Source organism: Pyxicephalus adspersus, chromosome 10 (genome assembly GCF_032062135.1).
Source record: "Pyxicephalus adspersus chromosome 10, UCB_Pads_2.0, whole genome shotgun sequence".
NCBI classification, from domain to species: domain Eukaryota; kingdom Metazoa; phylum Chordata; class Amphibia; order Anura; family Pyxicephalidae; genus Pyxicephalus; species Pyxicephalus adspersus.
In genome coordinates this window covers 31,921,659-31,944,600 of record NC_092867.1, presented here as the reverse complement: position 1 = coordinate 31,944,600, position 22,942 = coordinate 31,921,659, and the positions used below count along the sequence as shown (strand labels likewise).

The following is a 22,942-nucleotide window of genomic DNA, read 5'->3' as shown; positions in this document are numbered from 1 at the left end:
TCATGTCAAGGAGCATCTTAACTGGAGTGTTTCCTCTTCTTTTTATTTGTAGTCAACCCTTTTTGGAGATCAGTACATGTAGAGATTGTAAGTCATTGGGCCTGATTTAATAAAGCTCTCCAAGGCTGTAGAGGATAGACTTTCATCAGTGAAGCTGGGTGATCCAGCAAACCTGGAATAGATCTGGTCCAGATTTGAAAACTTTTGCTAACAAACCGCTAATGACTTTTAGGAAATCCATTTCGGGTTTGCTGGATTACCCAGCTTCACTGATGACAATGTATTTTCACCAGCTTTGGAGAGCTTTATTAAATCCGGGACATTGTGTGAATGAGGCATTTGTATGAATTACTTACAGTTTACTCATTCGGCACTCAGTGCAGGTAGTCATCTTGAGCCCAATAATATTAAAGTAATATCTTTCACTTTATAATGATGCTGACGTTGTGCTGTGTGTGGAGGAATGTGCTGTACATGTGCATGTTGTAACAACAAAAATTATACTAATCTTCTCTCCTACCAACTCTGCCTGATAAGCTTTCTCTTCTTTGAAGATCACAGACACAATCCCACTCTCTTCGTCTGTCTTTCCTTCTGCATTGTCCTCTTGTCCTGTCACAAAACAACCACCTCCCAGAGTTAGAGGCAGGGTCAGTGTGTCACAGGTAACTAGTCACTGGATGTTTTGGCTCAAATCAGCTTGTGTTCTGCATCTTGTATAAATCCCTGCTATCAATCTGCATGCACTCCCTGACACTGACTGCCACGCATTATGAATGGGCATGTACGGCCTTGCAAGAACAGCAAAGCATTGATTTCTAAGTTTCTAAGCAGAAAGATCATCATTAGAAATGATTAGAGAGTGTCTATGTCAGAATAATTATACCTGTGTTTTATGAGTAATACTGTGCATTGTATACTGTAGCAAGATATGGCATGCCTTGTAACCTCAAAAAACACTTCTGAAAGAGGTCTCCGTGATAAAATGTATTGATGAACTGCAGGGAATAATAGAAACTAATCAGATAACTTTTAACATTCGTGACACTATTGAATAATAAATATTGTGCGGTCAGTTGTTCCTTGGCTTATTAAAGACCAAATTCTTAAGAACCTCCTACAAGAATTCACAGTTTCTTCAAGTGCCACAGCCATTACAAAGCCAAATAATGATGTCAGTTTACCTTGAATGATTAGTAAAAAATAATCAAAAAATTGAAGAATCCAGGTATGGAATAGAGCAGAGCCTTCAATATATCCTTGTGGGAGGTACAGATCACCACTGCTTTGGGGTATTTTTGGTACTGGACGCTTAAAATGGCATTAGAAGCTAGGAGTTGATTCTAGCTACTATTGTTAGTGTAACACCAAAACATAGTCAAATGAGCCCCTGTTTATTTTTCATTATCCGTGCCCCGTTGGGTAGATTTCTCCCCACTTCATGTCTCATAGATGCAACAGGAAGATAGGGAAAACACTCAAATTGACTGCAATTGTTTTCTTAGAACTGGTGTCGCCATTGGAAGATATCCCTGCTCCACTTGCGTACAACACAATTGTGCTTAACCTTGCTAGGGATCCTTACAGCATGCAATGCAATGCAGTTGCATGCAGGGATTGTGCAGATCTCATTTAGGGTAAACCAGATTTGTGGACCCAGGTTTGCCTTCATATGTTTCGGTTGGCACATTATAATAAACATATGTTTGTGAAACCAATAGACTGGTTATGTGCAAAGACCTTTATAGGATCTTTGCAACCATTTGAACTGCATGTATATCCCCTAAAAAAGTTGACTAGTCTACGTGACATAGGAATATGATGCATTTAAATCTCTGATTTCCCTTTAAGAATAATATTTTCTTTGGATAACTGTCCCCACATTCCAGGTTCACCTCATTTGTCTTCTTTTTGTTGATATTTTCTCTAAGGCTAAATGCTTTTATCTGGGGAGGTCATACCTTATTAGACCATTACTGAACATAGTTAAAATGCTGTTTGTCAAGATGCAACTAAAATCAGCTGGCCATGCACAACTATTATATGTCCATTTTTGCTGGGCATGCCCATAATTCAAGGAATATATGACCCCCATCAAGCTTAGAGAATTAAAGGAACTGTGTATACCTTTTCACTTTTAAATAGATTTATGACTAATGGTATATCACATATTTATTTTTGTATGATGTATAAGAGCAACATAGATAACCATTTACAGTAAATGGTGGCTTATAGCAATTCTTTTTCGTGATTGCTGTGGTGTAAGTGGTAATGTGTTAAAAACCCACTATGAACAATACAATACTAAATACTAAAATATTAAAATATATACCAGAACCAATACCATATCAGAATTCAATAGTTTATTGTAGTCAGACCAAGAAAAGTTGGGTTCTGATTGGTTGATAGCTAATGCTTTGTTCAGTTTGTATCTTACCTTATTAATATAATGCTGTTTTCTCCATAATATAAGTGACCAATGAAGTAAAGAATCTCAGTTATTGTTTGTGGTTTTCTTGCATGAAAGATATACAGTGAGATTTTAATAAATAAAGGCATACTCACTACTTATGTGAAAACCCAGCATGGCTTCTGGAACGTGCTCAGTGATATTGTCATCTGTTTATTGTGTATTCATTCCTCATTCCATTCTCATTTTGTTTTTGTTCTTTTACATCATCTCATTAGCCTTGCAGATCTGATGGTGAACAAACACTGACATCTAAAAGTCCAGTAATGCTCACAGACTCCCCGGTTAATACTCTGAAATCAAATTCTGTTGTGGTAAGCCCATATATATTACTTTTGTTTCACTATCTCTATAGAAATCTCCCAAAAGATCCTTCTGCTATCCCTTTACTATAGAGTCTATTAATTATTCTCAGAAAAAATAGCCCATGTATATTTCTACTATTCAAATATGAAACCTAAATCTCAAAATGCATATAAATTTAATTCCATATTTCATTAGGTGTGTATTTTTTTAAAAACATGACTACAAAAATTGAGCAATAGCTCTGCCCAAGTAATATAAAACTTCAGGTATTGCCATAGTTACAATAATGTTTTAATAAACCAGGGCTGAAAATGACTTGGAAGACCACAAATAAACATAATTTAAGTGAATACCAATGTTGCTCCATACTCGGTAGAACCATTTGTATGCACTTTTACATTTTCTCAAGTTTTTGCATTAGAAATACCCTTAAGAACTAGTGTGCTATAGTGTGAAAAATAAGTAAAATGGAAAAACGACTGATGACAAAAAAATATAGATGTTAGGTACATAAGGGCCAATGTTCCAATAGCCCATACAAGTGGATGTTTGCAAGGACCACCACTGCTATATTTGCACTTTTTAGGTGAAAATGGTATATTTTAGATATAGAGCCACCACACCATGACTTATTCAATAAGCATTACATTCATTTTATTTTTTATACATATTTCCATTTCATTGTCTTATTACGCAATGTATGATCTCTGTATTGAATATCTCTGCAGTTATATTTATTTGTTGTTGTTCACATGTTTATATGATACTATATATAAAGATTTTAGATCTGAGCAGTTATAGAGCGTTGTCACTGTTCTAGTACAGATTGGAGTAGTAAAGCCGTTCTTCAGTCTCTCTCTCTAGCTTTTATTGTCAACTGCATTGCTGGATCCTGATTGGGTGCAGTAGATATGAGTAAGGTTCAGTTACTATAAAATGGAATAGGCTTATCCACATGCATTCTGTACATATATAGTGCAGAAAATCCATTTTAACAATATAAATTTGATTACCGGTAATATAATGATAAAACCACCATGACATATGTATCCTCATACACTTTAGTAATCCCTATGCTGAACACTAGTATGCCTTCCTAGTATATTTACTGAAATGAAGAGCAAAAAGTATCCAAGTTGTCTTCAGCTAGAGGACATGAGATCCTTTATTTGTTACTATAGTAAGGAAGCAGTTTATAGTGATGTTCTGACTGCTTTATAAAAACTACAGCAATAAAAATCAAGTAGGCATACACTATGTGATTTTAAATACATGATTGATTGAAACACTAAAAGTGGTTTCAGTTTTAATACCATGATTAACCAATGAAAAAAATCACCTTACAAAATAAATTTTGGATCAGCATTTGGCATAATTAAAATGATAGAAAATATTATTTAAAAATCCCAGAGATTTGATTGATTTTTGATATTTTTGTAAAATATTGTATAGTGTATGGCTAGATTATTATTGGCTTACATTTATTATGAACAATAAACCAATAAAAATCAATAGTTCATTAGATCTAGATGTTTTTCTTATTTAAGGTAAATTCCTATTATGGCATGTTGCTGTTCCCATGTGTTGTCTTGCATAGTAAAACACATGGAACTTTGGATGCCATTAAGAATGGATGTCAGTCCAGTGCACCAATACATTACTTGAAAACACATTTTGTTGGTGGGATGAAAGCCCCTACTAGTTTTGAGTTGCTTTCCATTTTAAATATTGCTTACATTGGAACTCTTGTCAAAAGTTTATCCTTAGTTTTCAATAGGGTGCATAACATTGTGCCAGGGTTGTGGTGCTGACTGCAGACCCAAATAGGTATATTTCACATCATTTTTTGACCCAGTGACTACTGAGATGTTTATCATTGTGGTGGGCAGTCACTATCTGAAGCTTTACTATTAATCTTTAATATTACCTACTTTTTGCCAGTTATCATGACAAAGTTTAGTAAAACTTTCATATTGCCTTGAATATAACTGAAACAAACTGTGATCAAAATTTTAGTATTTAATATTATCATCATTTTTGTATTACATAAGGAGGTCCTCCTGGAAGGCAATGGTATCTTAAAGTAAAGACCTCTTTTTTTATTCCCATAGTCAGAATAAAATGTATAATTTACAGGTTCATGTGTATTTTAAGAAAAAATGTTAAGTATCATTGTCCATGCACTACCAGAACCATTTAATTTCCTATTGAAAGCTACCTAGCTTTAGAAAATGGATGTGATTTCCCTAGATTTTATATTGGAAGCAGGAGATGAAATTTTGTGAAATGGAGAGAAGTCTCGGTGTTTGCCCCTCATTTAGGATTTCAATGCATTTATTGGAGAATGGTATTTTAAATACACAGCTGTTAAAACTGCTGCAGTATATACATTAATGCAGCATATAGGTAAAGGAGCCTGGAGCATATATCAGATGTCCATATCAATCTTTATAGTGTTGGATGTGTCTAGAGAACCCTCCAGCTAAGCTGGGAATAATATTTAGATGGTGGCCACTGTAATATTGGCACAGGTGGTTAGATGAAATTAGAGATGGTAATGTAATTGCTGATGCAATATACAAATAGTCTACAAAAGTACAATGGAAAATCTACTTCATCCTAAGAAGCTACCAGAAATCACCAGGTTAGGGAGTTAAGGATGAAACTTGGGCCAAAAGTGATATTCGGCCATCACTGAATGTGGTTAATCGGGGTCCATTCAAAATTTGGAAGGTTCATTCTCCTTTCAACCGCTACTGGGCTGGAATTTACATAACTATATATATAATGTCTGAGATTCAAAGTGTTGTCTGCCTATATGTGTCTCCCTGTAACCCAATAACCATTGCTAAATGTGTCCCTTATAATGTGCTTGATGATCACAGCAGCCCCAGCATATACTGAGCACAGGACCAGAGCTCACAGAGTCTGAAAAGAGCTATGTGGTAAGAGACTGTTGAATATAGACAGATCACCGGTGCCCTGGTTTGACGTCTGTCTGTGTTAACACGTGTGTCTTTTTGTTTCTTGGTAAAAATGATGTTCTCTCTCTTGCTACGCCTGCATTTTGAATCCTAACCTTATGCATGACGGGGCCAAGCTCACCGACATTTCTTTGCTAGAACAAGAGCATTGTCTAACAGCAACATGCTAACCGCATCAGGCTCTGCACTGCTGCCTGTTTTGTATATCTGTACTAAATTTTACCTTCTTCTATGTCTTGCCTGTCTTTTCCATGCTTACCCTTGGAACTCTCCTACACTTCACTCCATGGATTTAATGGGAACTCCACTTCTCTTGTGTACTGGACTTTTTTGATGCACTCTGGAATGTCTCCATCTATTCCTGTCTCTTTCTATTGTTGACTGTCCGCAGGAAGCGGTCTGCAATGAGATAATAAGCATTGCAGAGAAATCAGTCCGTTACTGCAGTACTATCTCTCACCCTTTTGACTATCGACACAAAGTGTCTTCCTATGACAATAAACAATGTTTAATCATTTCCCAGCAACCTCAAGCACAGCAGAGAAGAGAAAGCATAGAGAGGAGTCAGACGCCACAGGACATGTAAGTGGTCAATACATTCACTTTCTACTTATTGATTCCAATACTGGTATTTCAGATGTTGCTAATCTAAATGTCTTAGCACAGAATACTCCATGGTTGCTCAGTCCTGGCATAGTTGGGTATTCATTGACTTTGGGGGTGGGGGGGGGTCGTGTTATATGATTTTTCAATGAATATTTTGTTGTTTAAAGCTTAAGACTTTTTTGGACTGTTGGCTGTACCCTGTTGGTCCAAAGGTTGGTAAAATATAGGATTTGTCTGAATAAAACCACAATGGCAATGAGGCTCAATATATTGAGTAGCGTGGGGAAGGTTTTAAATTGCGCTCTGTCTTCTGGAGTCTCTGCAACAAAAAAATGAAGGGAATGAAGGTCACAGACCGCAACAAATACTTTAGACACATGCCAACTCTCAATAATATGCATGAAATAATAATGCTAATCTAATAATAAAATTCTAATAATCACAAACCCATGACATAAACAGTATACAGATTATTGCTATGTAGTGCTTGTGATTCTAATATGCAACATAAAAATATATAAAAATAAATATAAACTTTTCCTATACATGTGCTTAAATACAGTTAGGTCCATAAATATTTGGACAGAGACAACTTTTTTTCTAATTTTGATTCTGTACATTACCACAATTCATTTTAAATGAAACAACTCCGATGCAGTTGAACTGCAGACTTTCAGTTTTAATTCAGTGGGTTGAACAAAAATATTGCATAAAAATGTGAGGAACTAAAGCTTTTTTTTATGTAAAGACAATCTTTTATTCAAATAAATATATTTAAAGAACTAGCACTTAACTTTGCCTTCTGTATTAAATTAAGCAGAAGAAGGTTGTACCAATCACAGAGCCGAGATTAAGCACATGTGATTTCTCCAATATTCATCTAGCTTGTATGGCTTATGAATCCGAAGGTGTAAATTCATGCTAACAAATGCTTTAAGATGTAATTGCATCCCTTGGCCTTGACCACACACTTAGTAGATTAAAGTAAAACTGCCTGAGGGAATTCTCGTATTTCAATGAAATCCTTGATTGTTTTTCCGGGCAAGTTTATCATGTACACCAATTGTCGGATATCTCATTTTCCACATCAACAAAAGGCATGACGTCAACCGGGACAATATGACCTTTGACATACTGTTTTTATGGTGTAGGAAATACCTCTTCAACCAATCATTATGTCATACCTTTTCTTAGCTTCCTGTGCTGCCTCAAATTTTCCATTAGCTATATAAGCAGAAGAGGAATGCGTGTCACTGAACTGGGGAGATTAGAGGGGAGAATGCCTGGAAATGTCAGATATTCATGCAGCTGCCCCGAGGGAATGCAGGATCAAGTCTTTATAAAACAGCTACCCTTTACTGTTATGTCAGAGCTCAAACATGAAATTCTCAGCCAGCTGCTTGTAGTGGCCATGCACTGGTTACATCTGTGTTATTTAATATGTGCAGCACAGATCTGCAGGATAAAAAAAAAAATCAGTTTATCTATGATTTAAAGAATGACAGCACCATGTTCAGTAAAAGGTAGACACAGTCAGAATAGAATATTCAATACTGGGGTTCATCTAAGGAGCAAATTCCTAACGGTCAGCACTTTAATTCATTACTCAGTGTTTACGTCACCATTCTAGCCCATTTCCCTTTGTCTGTAATGTGGTGATCCTAGAGTGCACCCCCCCTAAGGCACATACAAAAAGAGATCTGAAGAAACAATTACTCCAAAATCTTTGACAGCCACCCGGCAGATTCAAGCTTGCCGACATAATAGGTGATTCCAGGAAGCAGAGAGCGAAAGTTGCCATACATTCTTAAGGAAGTGCCCCTCCCATTGATCCTGTATACTCAGTAGGTGTGTGCGAATTTTGCAAGGGATTACAAAGAGTTTAGATTAAGATAAATCTTATTTTTAAATCCAGCAAAGTCCAGGTGTTTACTGCATTAGTATCTGGGTTAAAATTCAACTGAACCCTAAGCTAAATATATTCCAGGTGTAGCTGAACAAAAGCTGTGCAAAGTCTTACATTTTACTGTAGAAAAGCCTGTCCCTTGGTGGTATGCTGTAGAGAAAGGCCCTTACTTTCTGTGTGAAAGCGGTGGTCTTTCTGCAAAGCTCTGACACCCCCTGCTGAGTTAGTTCCCGAGCTATCCAATCAGCTTTGGATGGAGACATAGTGGAGCTTTTCTACTCCAGCTCTGGTAGTTTTCTAAGAAACAAACTTTGTCGGTTGCGGGAGTTCCAGGCACAGCAAGGGCAGACCTCTTTGGAGCATAGGTACTTTTTTTTATTATTATCCAGTATTTATATAGCACCGACATATTACGCAGTGCATTACAAAGTCTATATATCATATTTGCTATATCACTAGCTGTTCCTCAAAGGGGCTCACAATCTACCATACCATATCGTATCTACCATATGACATATGACATTAACACAGTCTAGGGCCAATTTGGGGAGGAAGCCAATTAAGCTAATTGCACGTTTTAGGAAAGTGGAAGGAAACCCGAGTACCTGGAGGAAACCCACACAAACACGCTGCAAACTCCATGCAGATGGTGTCCTGGCTAAAATTTAAACCTAGGACCTATCGCTGCAAAGGCCAGAGAGCTAACTTCTGAGCCACTAGGTGCTGGCCTGGGTAAAGCTTTTCTTCTCCAGCTCTGGCTAATTTTCTAAAAAATTAAATGTGAGGTTTTGTTAAACATATTTTTTAGCTTATTGCAACATTTATTTATATAGTTTATTTATATAGTAATGGTTTATTTGGCCTGAATGTTTTTGTGCGTAAAGCTGTTTTTCAGTGATGACCTATATTCTTTCGCCTTGCTGGCCTTCTATGTTCCCCTCATTTACAGGTTAATATGGTCAGAATATAAATCTTATGTTGGTATTAGGGTAAGGAAGGGGTTGGTAGATGTTTTACTCAGTTCAAGGTCATTTCATAAAAAAATGATAACATAGAATAACATAGTTTTGCAATTTGGCATATGACAACGGGAAACGGGATGTTTATTATCCAAGCTTTTTCCTGGCTTCGTGAAAATTTAGCACATTAAATATATTTTAAGTTTAATCATACACTTGTAAAGAAAAATAAATAGTGGGACTGAAATGGGTAAACCATTTAAAGTGCATACATAATTGTAAAAGTGCATGAAGAAGGGTCAATTTGTGCCTGGCTTATCACTCCTCATCTTCACGGTTTACTTCCTGATGCTCCTTATTGGTGCCCATCCCTTATCTATGTCCCAGATACAGGGAGAAGAGGTCGGCGTTGATATTATTTATTGAGAATCAACCTGCGTTCTAAATTAATTGTTGAAGCAAACATTCTCATAACATATAAATGTTTCAATATTTATGTATTCCATGTACTTATGGAACGTGTAGAATTTATTCTAATACACAGGCAGAATATTTCAGGGCAATATAAAAGCAAGTCTGACAGGAGCATATTATTTGCCTTTTAAATAAAGTTTTAATGGGCTAATTATTTGCCCTATGTGACCAATCACCAGTAAAGTTGATTCTAATCAGTTTTTATAAAGAGTTAATGAAATGCCAAGAAGGGATTAGTATTTTGCTTTAAATTAAAGCAGTATGTTGTCTGATATCCAAGGGTACCCACAAACCCAAGAGAATCATCATTTCATCTGTCTATTTACAATAAGGTTGAGAAATTAGTCTCTGGGCTCCCCATGACTTTTTAAGAGGTCCCCTGTCTGACTCTTGGTCCATTCTTTTTGGTGTTACCCTTGATAAATTGACGCTGGGGGTATTTCTTTGGTCTCCAACCTCTCCTTATAAACATACAGTACATACTTGGTTAACCAGAGATGTATCTGTATAGAAAGATCCTTCATCAGAAAAAAATTTCAGCAGTCAGCATTTGTCTTAACATCTGCTGTCTGGTATCTGTAAATAGTTTTACTTACTTATTTGATATTTCTATTCTAATGTTCTAGTATTCATAGCCTGACAAGTTTTGTTTTACTTTTCAGGTTTGGCTTTCAGGCTTTATACAGCTACTTACCACAAAATGATGACGAGTTGGAGCTCAGAGAAGGAGACATTGTTGATGTCATGGAGAAATGTGATGATGGGTGGTTTGTAGGTAAGACCATTCACTGAACTCCATACTACACAGGTTTTTAGTAAACCAGACAGATGTTTTCTTTTTTTAGTTTTAGTTTTTACTTAATTTTGTTTTGTTTTTAATGGGGGACATTGTGAGCTATGATCTTACACAACATTTATAAGGATTAGCATTTATTACATGAAATTATAGCGTTCTTTTATTACCCAGTAGTGATCCCTATTAAACTAAAACATTGTTCAGGCCAATCTGCATTGCTCCTGCTTTTATGTCTTATTTTTAAATTTCCATTTGTGAACTGGTCTATACACAGCTTAGAAACGGAGTTAGAGCACATTAAGGGATAGGTACTTGTAAAACAAATCATATTGGATGTATTTTTCATTTTCTTCCTGTTATATCTTTTCTTTTGTTTCGAAATATAATAGCCCTATATCCACGGAAATCAAAACATTTACTGTAGATGTGTATTTCTGTAAAATTTTAAAGGTGTGAGTAAAGCCAAAACTTTTTTAATTTTGGTTAGAAATGTTAGATCCCAGGGATTTAATTGTTTACTGTGTCTACACTGGGACTCACTATTGTTGCTTATCCTAGTGACCATTGTCCCTGGTATAAAAACCTATAGGAAATTCAGAACAATTGTTGTCCCAGGAATAAGAGATAAAGGGAAATCTTCTGGTTTCCAGTGACAACTATATGAGCAGAGACATTTCCTCACTTTGGTGAGACCTCTTCTGTGTTGTGTCTCTGGAACCGGAAGTAAAAGGATATTGATTATCAAAAGGTGGCTGGACAGAATGACCAATGTTTCGGGGGATCAGATAATCCTCATACAGTATGTGCATAATAGCTGTTTGCTTGGAGTTTACCCTTGCTTTTTTGCCATTTTAATTTTGCTTTGCCTATTTCACTTTTATTTTGTAACAGGTACATCGAGAAGAACAAAATTGTTTGGCACGTTCCCTGGCAATTATGTCAAGCCATTGTATTACTGAAGACGATACAGCACGCAGCTACAGAATTATTAAGCTATACTTATAAAGAAACTGGCTTATGGTATTATGCTATGTGAAGGCATTTGCTGAATGTATTCATTAAGGTTCTACACAAAAAGGTTTACATGTGTCAGTACTGTGTTCAACTCTATATTTCTAATATGAGACAATGAAGAGTTATTCCCTCTGGTCAATCTTTTATTACTAAGTTGCCTTAATGTTTTTTGTTTTTTTTAATGAGGATTTTTTTCCTTTTTAACACATATGTTTTAAAGTGTACCTGCCTCCTGCATACAGAGAAGCCATTTAGTGGGATGATAGTATATTAAATGAATTATAGATGGAAAGTCATATTGTCTGATCCTGTGGAGTTGAGGAAATCAATGCTTGGTCACCTTAGGTCCATTGCTACCATGAGGCAAGGTAAAAATTGTCTTCAGACATTGACCTCCATAGACAGCAATCTGCTCACCTTACTTTCTGGTACCTAAGCCACTGCCTGTTGCTGCATGAGGAATACAATGATGTAGAATCTTTATATTTACTTTGTCTCCAATGTCCATAATAGTCACAACTATGTACAACTGGGGGTCAAAAGTTTTTCCAAGAGGGAGACTTACTGTCTTAGAAGGCAGAACTGTAAAGTTCTGGGCAGCCTTCAGTGGAAAAATGTTACCATAAAAAGTGTGGTGAAGGTCACATTAGGTTATAAAATATTTCAATGTTTTATTGTCACATTTTAAAGCTCTTAAATAACCACTTTACAAAATAACAGCATGATTTTGGACCTCAGTTTATAAAATCCTTTTGGAATGTTTTGCTTGAGATTAGCCTTGACATTCATATCACAGGCCTTAATGTATGAAATGATCTCACCATTGCATAATCGTGTAGGCATATGTGCACCAGTCATTTCTACATGCCTAGAAGTATATTGTGATGCAGGTATGGAAGAAAGCCATTGCTTTCTTTGCTGCTGTATCTTTTCAGTTGAATGTCTTAGTGAGGTTATACTGAAGATAGCATATGATACAGAAACAAGATTTTAATAATTTAAATTGGGTGTATATCATATTTTGTAAATGGAATTTTGAAACATTTTACTATATAAATTGATATAATTTGGTGCAAAGGTATGGGTTATAAAATGCCCATAAAAAGATGGTGAATATAGCCAATTAGGTTGTTTTACTAACACAAGCATACATAAATCTTACACAATTCTGGTCAAAACATGCATTCCAATGTACCCTTGCAATCTGGTTTTATGCCATGTGTACTGAATACTCTGAAATAATACTAAGTATAACAGACTTGGGTCAATGGAAAGCAGCTTCTCATGGCAAAGTATAGAACAATGGACATATTTTATTTGTGGTTTTTAGTACCATCCTGAACTTTATATGAATATGTACAGCAGCTTTTGTGCAGTATTCCTTAGCATTCAATCATGCTTTAATACTCATTATTTAAGGACTGTCCTAAAAGTGAACCCTATATGGTCTCCCTGGATTACTGTTTTATGGCCTTTGCGTGTCACTTTTTTTAAATAAGAGCCTAGTGATGGTGACCTTTAGGGCTTAAGGCTGGCACTGTATTAACAGGTTCAGTGGCTTTCAAGGATATATAGCAACTTTTCTCAATCTTTTTACTTGGAACCGTTGCTAAACCAATTCAATTGGAGTCAATGGGGGAAATGGCCCTTACATTGGTGATGTAAAGCTTAAGGAATCTCTTCATCTTCTGGAAGGACTCTACAGGTCCCTTGTTGAGAAAAGATATGGATGGACGTTTGTCATTTTATTCAACTCAAATTAGAACAGGGAGGTGAGTGTTATAAGCCAGACAGCAGTCTTTGGAGATTTCTGTGACTTTTATATACTCAGTTGACTATTATAAGATGTAATATGATAGGAAAGTAAAACACTGTATGTAGCTAGATAGAGTTGTCAAAATGTAGAGGGCAGTGAAGGGAATAAGTTTTTGTGAGATAAGGTTTGATGTTTTTCTTTGGACGTTGGCATGATTTTGCCAATTTAGGGTATCAGTAAAAACCCGTTATAATTCTTGCAAAATGGCTTCTCCTCTGTGTAAGTACCAGGTATGCTTTAACTTTGTCTATGTTTCAAGAAAAGGTGTGTTATTCCGACTTTAAAGGGGTTTTCCAGTTTAATGTGAAATCTTAGTAAAATTAAATGGATGATCAATACAAACCTAGGATATACCTATATATATAATGCATGTTTTCCTGCTTTTATACCTTTACCCATTAAGGGCCACTTGATGTTTCTCAGTACATTTGGGTTGGTTCTCCTGTACCTTTCCTGGGTTTAACCATATACACACAAACATAAGAGGACCAGCCGGTAGAGTACCGACAGGGGTAGCTTGCACTCATGTATATGGAATAATAAGGACACTGCAGATCATATCCATACAGTGACGTCCTCATCGGGAGACATTCAGGTATTTCTATTGCTCGAAGAAACCACGCGGTTAATTCTAGAATTACTTTTTTATTGGACGTTCTTTACAATTTACTGAAAACTCCTCTTAAGTCAGGGATCTGACATACCTTACTGCTTCTACTAAGTCCAGATGAAGACAAATGTTAACCTCTCTTCAAGCCTGCTTTCACAAGACTACCACATACTGTACACACATATAAAAATTTATAAAAATACTGTAAGTTTGCATCTTGCAGTTATAAAAAAAATTATACAGAATGTTCTTTTGTCATAAGATATATTTAATAATGTAAGATGACTATTTTTTTGCTGGCGCTTTTTTTACCAATTTATTAATTACAGCTGTGATAGCATGACTAGCAATATGTTTTGATAAATATACATAAAAATCTCTATATATATTACCTGTGTTCCTATTACTAAAGACTATTTTTATTTGCCATGAACTGTACACAAGTACATTCAACAAAAGATTTCTAAGAGGTTATTGACTGTAAATATGTACATTTGACTTTGTAAAGAACATGTATGTTGCCTTGTATAGAGAAAAAAAATAATTTAAGTGAATTGACTGAAAAAGGAAAAAAAAAGGTTTGGAGAAATGGAAAGAGGTTTCTTTGTTTTTTTTAGCATAATTTAAATGAAGGAGTTTCAATATAACTTCACAGGAAGTGTTTAGCACAAGATATCTATGTCACAGTTAACAGAATCACACTGTCCACCTACAAATGAATAACATATGTCTTGTTTATAACTAATTTAACCCAGCAGATGCATTCATGACACAGTATTTAGAACTATGTTAAGAACTGGGAAGTACACTAACAAATTCATTAGGTGTTGTCTATTTGACTATTTAGTCAAGCACACATACAACAATAATGGATGACCACTTTTCTCCTCACTTTAATATAGTTATGTTGTGTTGTTTTCTTATTGCAGTGCATTATATTTTGAATCATAATAAAAGGAAGCATTCAATAAGTGTTGTTTCTTTTTTTATTTCTTTTCTGTGTTTTTTAAAAAAAAAAAAAAAAAAAAAAAAAGGAGGAAAAACATTTTTTGTGAATAATAGGGGACTCCATGGCCCTGGCAATAATATTCCTGGATCATACTAAAGAACTTTAAATTGATCTCTTCTGATAAGGTGTATGTCCAGACTTTGTTGTTTTGTAGACAGTAGAGCAAGAGTCAACCCCCTTTAATGTTATATTTGCTGTGTACACCCCATACAGTGATCCTTATTTACTTTCTTTCTTAAAGACACAACAGGAAATGAGAGAAAAGTTCTATTACAATACAATTTTTGTCTTGGAGAGTTGTCCCCAGAACAGGTCCTGTACCCTATTGGTCCAATGACAACCCAAAATGTTGAATTTCCTCTATCTTTAGCACAATAAAAGGAAAGAATCTTGACATCAGGGACACAGCAATACAAATTTGATGGACCCTACTCTTCCTTTCTTTTTCTAAAACAAAAAAAAATACATTTACAAACACTTAATTTTTGCAGATCTGTAATATTAAATATACCATTACATGTATTGTGATTACAAGTAGGATACATTCCTGAATTTTACTTTGTATCACCTTCTTGCAATTCTTTATACAGATAAGTTCCAACTGGGAGAATGAGAAGTAGTGCAAGGAGACAGTCGCTTGATTTGCAGGGTTTATGTGCTGGTGAGAGAGACTGCTTCTACGTTCACTGTTCAGGTACCAGGGGCAGGATAAGACGTGTAAATATTACATACCTCCAGAAATAATCAGGTAATTTCCTATCAGAACAATGAGTAAATCTGAGGACTAATTGGACATTGATAATAATTAGTGGTGAATAAAACAGTTTACATGTGTGTAATAAATTGGTGTATTTAGCCTGGAGTTCAGTATTTAGGCGGGAAAAGCAGATTTTGACCAGCTGATTACCTCTCATGCTGTTAAATCTCTAAGTATCCAGAGGGATGATGACATGGCTGGACTTACCAGTTTTTCCTGTTTCTTTATTCAGCAAATACAATAATAAGTTTCAAAAGAAACAAAGATCCATCAAATTTAGCCTTTCACTAAGTACGATTTGATCCAAAGCTCTACTTAAACCTATTACCGCTTCACAAATAGGGGTCCTTTGTGTCCCTTACACATGTTAAAGCACAAATTGTCAATTATGTTACATGGCAATGACACCCCAACCCCCTACTACAATAGTGGACAACACACTGAACTGCAGGAAACCACAATGCGGTTGTTTATTTTGGGTATTTTTTTATGCATTAAGGTGCACTATAGAAACATTTAATATGCGTTTTTAACTCAGTTTGCATAATAACTTATCAGATTGATTAGTATAGGTGGCTTGACATGCCAGATTATTATTTCTTTATAAAACATTGCCCTTTGATTGCTTGTCTCCAGGTTTTCAACCATCATAGCTTTATCAGTTCATAACTTTCATGTATCCCTTAATCTTCTCCTCAAATATACAAACTCCTCTTTTATTGAAAATATTTGTTCCCTTATATAATCTACATTACAGGATATAGACAGGTCTTCACAATATTTAGTTTTATCATGCTAACTCTTCATGCACTGGAAGAAATGTTCTAAATTTGAGGCTAAATATAAATGAAATTATGCAGATCTACAAGATAGTTTAGTAAGGTAAATGTATACCTAGGGTATGTTTCAGTTATTTAAATACATAATGCATGGAAAGCAAATAGGGAAGTTTACATCAGTACTGTCAGGAGTCCAGGTGATTAGCATCTGTCATCAGTTATAACAAGTAGTCTTCCGTGCTTTTCTAACATACATTGGGTTCATAAAGTCAGCATAGTGATTGGTCTTTGTAGTTCTTTTATATACAGTTTAACAAGGGGACCACTGTTGTTTAATCTCACAGTTTTAAGGAATATATCTAGTATGAAACAATGTTTCAGTAGTTGCTCTTCTTCTTTTCACATGGTCAATGTCTTTGTGAAGAGGAGCAAATATTGGTGTGTGTGGTATGATAAGGGGGGATAAATACTGCACCTCATCTTCTTTTAATATGTTTTTTTTCTTCATATAGTGAAAGGACTTCTAGTATTTGTGACCTGGTGTTAAACAGTCTTCTACAATAAGGCTTGTAATAGAAAACTGGTTTCAATGTGTACACGCATTGCATAATTCTTTAAGAGCCTGCCTGTTGGCAAGCACCTGGCAGCAGTAAACCCAGAGTTTCATTTTCTGCTCTATCTTGAAGAGCAGTTTTAAGTTACTTCCTGTCTGCATCCTTTGAAAAAAAGCTGTATAGGAGAACCTCGACCAGATAAAGAGTAATGGAGTCCCAGGAAATACTATATACAACTAGTTGATGATACCAACTTATCCACTGCAAATGATACAGGCAGCAGATGTTTCACATTTTTGTTATTTCACTAATAAACATTATTCTGGTACCATTAGTGGTGCATTATAAACACATTATCTGCTGTGTCTATATAGTTCACTGTTTATGGCATTACAGCTGTTTCAAAGCCTTGGGAAGCAGAGCAAAAATATTTGTTTTGCATTTGCATCTTTTGTTATATATTGCTATAGAGTTATCTCAATGGAACATCTTTTTTCTAGCACATTTTGTGGCCATCTGGAAAAAACGATAGTGTATGAAAGTGAAGCAACTTGTTCCAGTTAATGTGGAAAAAAATACAGTTGATGCAGAATCAAATTTTCATTCCAACTTTTACAATCGTAATAAATATCTGAAAGGAAACAATCTAAAATTTTACCAAGTTATCTTCAAAATAAAATGATCAATAGCTTTTAACAGACCTCTATGTATATCTAATTTACATATGTATATATTACAACAATATTTCTAAATTAAATAATATAATTAAATAATAACTATATATAATTAAAATTCTAAGGAGACAAAGTGTTATTTTCTATCTTTTAACTGTACATTAGTGTACCATTACAAGGTTAGGAAAAGAGAATCTATACCTCAACCATGATTCTTTTAATTCCAGAGCTGAATCTGTATGCTTCCAAAGCATTTCTACCAAAATGATGACAGAAAACTATGGGTTGTTGCCATTGCTGACTTTTCCTAAAAGGACATTTTTCTACAATTACTGAACGACTTTGCGACACTGATCAAGAAGATGTATGCAGGACACAAATTCTGACTTTACTTGCTCTATTCCAACTTCAGGTCTCTAACTTGTGATGTATTGAACCCAGATGGTCAGATTAAAGTCAGGCAACTGGCCTTAAAAGAGTTCCTTGAAAGCTAAAGTTAAATCTGCTAACATTTTGCCTTCCATTAGTCCTCCTTTTCCACCTTGTTAAAATAAAGTTACTAAAACGTTTTACCATTTTCTTTACTTACCTGATGAAGATCCAGTGATATCACTGGTCTTAGAAGTCTTATCAAAGCAGGTAGATCACGGCTGGTGGAACAGGTCAACAAGACTGAAATCCAATCCAGTGATATGGGTGGGTTAGAGGCCGGATAGCTGGGCATAAAAGGGATGGATTATTGTGTATATCTGTCATCCAGGAAAGCTGGACAGCTTTGATGGACTAACTGCAGCTTTTAATGCACATTGTGTAAAACTAATTGTGTGCCATGAAATCAACTTCAGTACAGGCGTGAAACCTGAAGAACTGTGCAAGAGTGAAGGTCAGGAGAGAAGAGCCTTCACCATAATTATGTTACACCCATCAACAGAACAAGAAAATAGAATACTGACTTAAATTCTGCACATGAAATGTATGAACTATTTAGAAACAAAAAAAACCTGGCCCCTGTGAAATGCACAAAGAATAGTAATGTTCTATTATTATTATTTTTATATAAACTTAGAAAAAAAGAATGCTGTTTCACATAGCAGCAAATCAGCAGAATTCTGTTTCACATAGTGGCAAAACAGAAGTTTTCTGTCTTTCATCACTGAAGAATAAGGAAAGCTCCTGCCACTCCATTAGTCATGAACTCCCAGTACCTTTAAAAGTGTGCATTTGCTACAGGAAATGTCTGATTTGAGGCATGTTCTGTACAGGCTCCTGGGGAAAGCAATAAACCAATAACAAGGGTGGAGATAATTCTGTGAAGTTCCATACACAGAGTATTGTCTGGAATAGGATTCATTCAAGGAAAAGATCATTCATTTTTTAGGCAGTAATAGAAAATCATATCTGACTCGATATCCAAAGTTCATAAATTGGAGAAAATCTACCAAGCTTCCTGATAATTCCTTTGGCCCTCCAAGCTGTTGCCTATTGCAGCTGTCAAGGCACATTTGTCCTTTTAGCTGCTACTTGGTCCTGTACTAGGATTCCATTTGGATAACACGTTACAAGTGAGAATAACCATTATGTTTAAATATGTTTAAAAGGCCTATTGGATTCATAACAATTATTGCTTTTTCTTTACCAAGACTTCATTAGACTTTTTAGAACGCAGCAAAATGTAGCCAAAATTTTCTAAATACATTTTCATAGATTCAAAAAACATTATTTTGAAAGATATTTAAAATTATTGTACTCTTGACTGACCAGAAAAGAAACATTACGCATAAAATTCGAAGAATGCTGGCTAGCACAGTAGAATAGCGCCCCTAGTGGATATTATAACTATATACTCTGTATGTGTGTAAGTTCACCATGTTTTCTTGCCCAACTTTTAGAAAATAAGGATGATTGGGGCTGCCTTTAGGTTCTATTAACACACTCTGTAAAAAAATACTAGTAAGCTGAATCCCCAGTAAAATCATTCTTTTGGCATGTCTACTTTTCAGTTCTAATAGATTATTGTCAAAACCGAACTGCCGCAGAAGAAATTTTTGGAGGTCCATTTAATGCAACTTCAAGGATAACACATTATAAACAGCCTTTTTAATGCACATTTAAACATGCATTGGAGCTGTATGTTGTGATCTGAAACCATTTAATTTTTTCAGACATTGTCTGCAGCACTGCTTTCTAGCATACCATATTTCAGATTTGTAATCAACAGAATAAGGGTAGGAGGGCAATTAAGGAGCTGAGGCCAGTGATCCAGCATGGACACTTAGTAGTCAATATGTTTCTCTAACCTGACAGTGTCCAGGCACTGCCTCCGTGGTTTTAAAACCTAAAAAAAGTGAAGCGGAGGCAGCCACTGCCATTTCTGCCTCTCGTTTTAGAAATCAGTGGATTAGAGAGAGGCACACTGATCATTAGATGGGATCAGAAATAAATAGAGGGTGTATTAGCAGCAGATGCTGACAACTTGGTGCTCTCACCTGGGAGGGGGAAGAAGAGGCCATCTGCCAGCTTACTTATCTACCACCTGAGTATGATGTGCCTGTATAGCATGGACATTTAGAAATAGCTGCCCTGACTCTTTAGAGATCACTGCTTTGTTCCACAGAACCTGCTTGCTCTCTACTACCTACCTCTGTCTCTGTCACTTTAGGCCAATCTGACATTCTCAAAGTGCACCTGTCATTGAAAGATTATTTGATCCGCCATTCCTGTCCTGGTTGTATAATATACTAGTTGTCTGGTCAGTGTTCAGATCCTGGGCCTTTAATATGATCAGAACCACTGACCCAGAATGAGTATACAGCTCAGGTGTTCAGTAATTGTCACCTGTTATCTGTATGATTGTATCAGGTGTGGCTGATATCAATAGATACGATATACATCCAGGCAGTCTTTACTTAAACAGAGGAAGGTCCTAATTTATTGGCAGCTGTGTCAATAATGGGAATGGGTTTGTGGTGCCTTTTTATACACAATACTTCTCTGTACAGTTGTGGTGACATGCTGCAAACAAAAGGCAGCTTTGTGTGTCAGCACCTAATGTACACTGCTGACCTAGGATGAAAAAAAAATAGCAAAAGTATTTAAAATTCCCCCCCAAAACAAAAAACATACCCCCAAACATTTTCTTTTCTAAAAATAAAATATTGATAAACATAAACTAAAATAGAAAAGAAAACAGACAACAAAAAAGAAGTGTAGAGGGGGTGGGTGTCAGCTAAACAATACCAATAGTTTTTTGACACACAATAAAAGAATTGTTCTGTCTCTGAAAAGTAAACATGGGGGTGTACACATAAATTTGTAGCCCCCTCCCTGCAGTGTATAGTAATGTTCTATAATATTGACTCACTGACAAATGGCTTCTACAGGGATTTCACCCTTTTATAGGGAGAGGGCCCACACATAACAAACCTTCATGATTGGCCCTTTTATATCAGGTGACCAAAGTCAGAGCACTATGGTTACAAAGCATTTGTCTCCAGGTGTCTCCACAGCCATGAACCCTAAACATGTCTGCCTCAAATTCATGGTGGCTCCAAACCTCATTCCTACTTCTAACCACCCTGAAGGCTTCAAGAATGTGGAGCTCCAGAGACGGGTAAGGGGCAGAACCTTGGTCATGTCTGTGGCTCAGTTTGAAAGATTTCCTCTGACTTCCTATTTTGGGGACGCCTACAACCTCTGTTAGTTCTTATTGCAGGAAATTGCTCTTCACTTCCTATCCTTCTGACAACTTCAGCAGCATAGGAAGTGGGAAAGAATCTCTAAACCTTGAGCTGCTCACTGCCGGCCCCCTAATTTTTTTAAATAAAGCCCCTTACCTGAGGAAGCTCGTCTCCATGGTAACTGCACTGCCACGCGTGGTAATGACACAGCACCATTAATGTTTTTTTATTTTAATATCCGTATTGGAACTTCAATTTTACATCCCCTTATCCCAGATATTTCTTGCTGCCTTTGTCCCTGGCAGATTTACTCTCTGTGTCCTGGTGACCATTGACCAAGAGATGGAAAATGCAAAATTTGGAGTTTTCATTTAAAACAGAACAAAGTGCGAGCAGGCAGGTTCATTACTATATAAATCCTGTTTATTAATAATAATAATTATTGCAGAATGGACAGGAGGTGTCTCTTCTGGAATAAAATAAACTCACCTTTCCTTCACCTGGTCCTCCTCTGGGTTCAGTATTGGTCATGCTGTAATAATGTAATTCCTGCACATGTGCGTCTACATTCCTGGCAGCCAGGTATACTCAGATCACATGCAATCTTTATTATACTGACATGGGCAATCAGGAAACGTTCCTATTGCAGAATGGACAGGCTATGTCTCCTCTGCAATAAAATAAACTCGTCTCTGGCATCTTCATCCTTCTGGGTTTGGCTTCTTCTACCATCATGATTGTCTGGGCTGAAATAATGTAACTCTGCACATGTGTATGGGAGTTCATTAATTCCTGGCAGCTGGATATGCCAAGCATGCGCACATCAGTGTATGGTATAATAAAGACTGCAATCAAGCAGGGAGGTTTGTTTTATTGCAGTAGAGACATGGAATAAAAAACCATCCTGCTTGCATTTTTTATTTTTTAGGTTTAATATCCTTTTAATTAGCAACACTGAGAAAAACCTGACATAAATTCTGATAATCCCCTATACTATAGACCTATTTTACTGTGAATGATGGGCAGTTTTTGTCCCTTGAAGCCTCCCATTCCATGGGTCATCCCCACCACCAACACAAAGGATTGCCCCTGTGATCCTTTCAAGGTGCAGGGAATTGTGAGAGTCTGTATGAGCTGGGAGGAATGCAGAGCAAACATTCCTGATGTTTGGGATCCCAGCTCTTCCATACATGGGCACAGTGCTGTGTCAGAGTGGGGGCGGGGCTGTGACACCACACCGTCCAATAGATGGCGTGCTTGCGCCCAGGAGAGGGAATGTGTGCAGGGCTTGAATATTCTTTGTATGGGTGTTGCTGCTGTCATACACCACTCCCCTATGTGCTGGAGATATTAGTGATCAGGAAAAGCTCCCGCTGTACACAGCCTGTGCCTGGAAAGGAAATCACTTGAAGGAAACTTCATTTTCTCTGCACAATGGCCACTAAACGCATCACTATCAAAGGACCAGCACCATGGGGATTCAGACTTGTAGGAGGAAAAGACTTTGAACAGCCTTTAACTATTTCCAGGGTAAGTCATGTCTCTGTAGTT

The 22,942-nt window shown here is 36.3% G+C and overlaps 2 protein-coding genes across 27 annotated transcripts in view; both read left to right on the top strand.

The window, feature by feature from the left end:
- The window catches only part of SORBS1 (sorbin and SH3 domain containing 1), a 223,109-nt gene extending 208,197 nt beyond the window's left edge, over window positions 1-14,912 (top strand). For 17 of the 26 annotated variants that reach the window (XM_072425107.1, XM_072425108.1, XM_072425114.1 and 14 more), the window contains 6 exons: window positions 555-665; window positions 2,689-2,784; window positions 5,662-5,721; window positions 6,152-6,342; window positions 10,368-10,480; window positions 11,393-14,912. In XM_072425107.1, the coding sequence (XP_072281208.1) occupies window positions 555-665; window positions 2,689-2,784; window positions 5,662-5,721; window positions 6,152-6,342; window positions 10,368-10,480; window positions 11,393-11,460 (639 nt within the window). In that variant the 3' untranslated portion in view covers window positions 11,461-14,912. The remainder of the gene's footprint in view (window positions 1-554; window positions 666-2,688; window positions 2,785-5,661; window positions 5,722-6,151; window positions 6,343-10,367; window positions 10,481-11,392) is intronic. The other 9 variants (XM_072425134.1, XM_072425132.1, XM_072425115.1 and 6 more) reach the window with 7 other exon arrangements.
- Window positions 14,913-22,707: 7,795 nt separating this feature from the next.
- PDLIM1 (PDZ and LIM domain 1) overlaps window positions 22,708-22,942 on the top strand; it is a gene marked incomplete in the record, with an annotated part of 32,716 nt that continues 32,481 nt past the window's right edge. Inside the window, 1 exon segment of the mRNA XM_072424763.1 lies at window positions 22,708-22,921. Coding sequence (XP_072280864.1) covers window positions 22,826-22,921 — 96 coding nt within the window.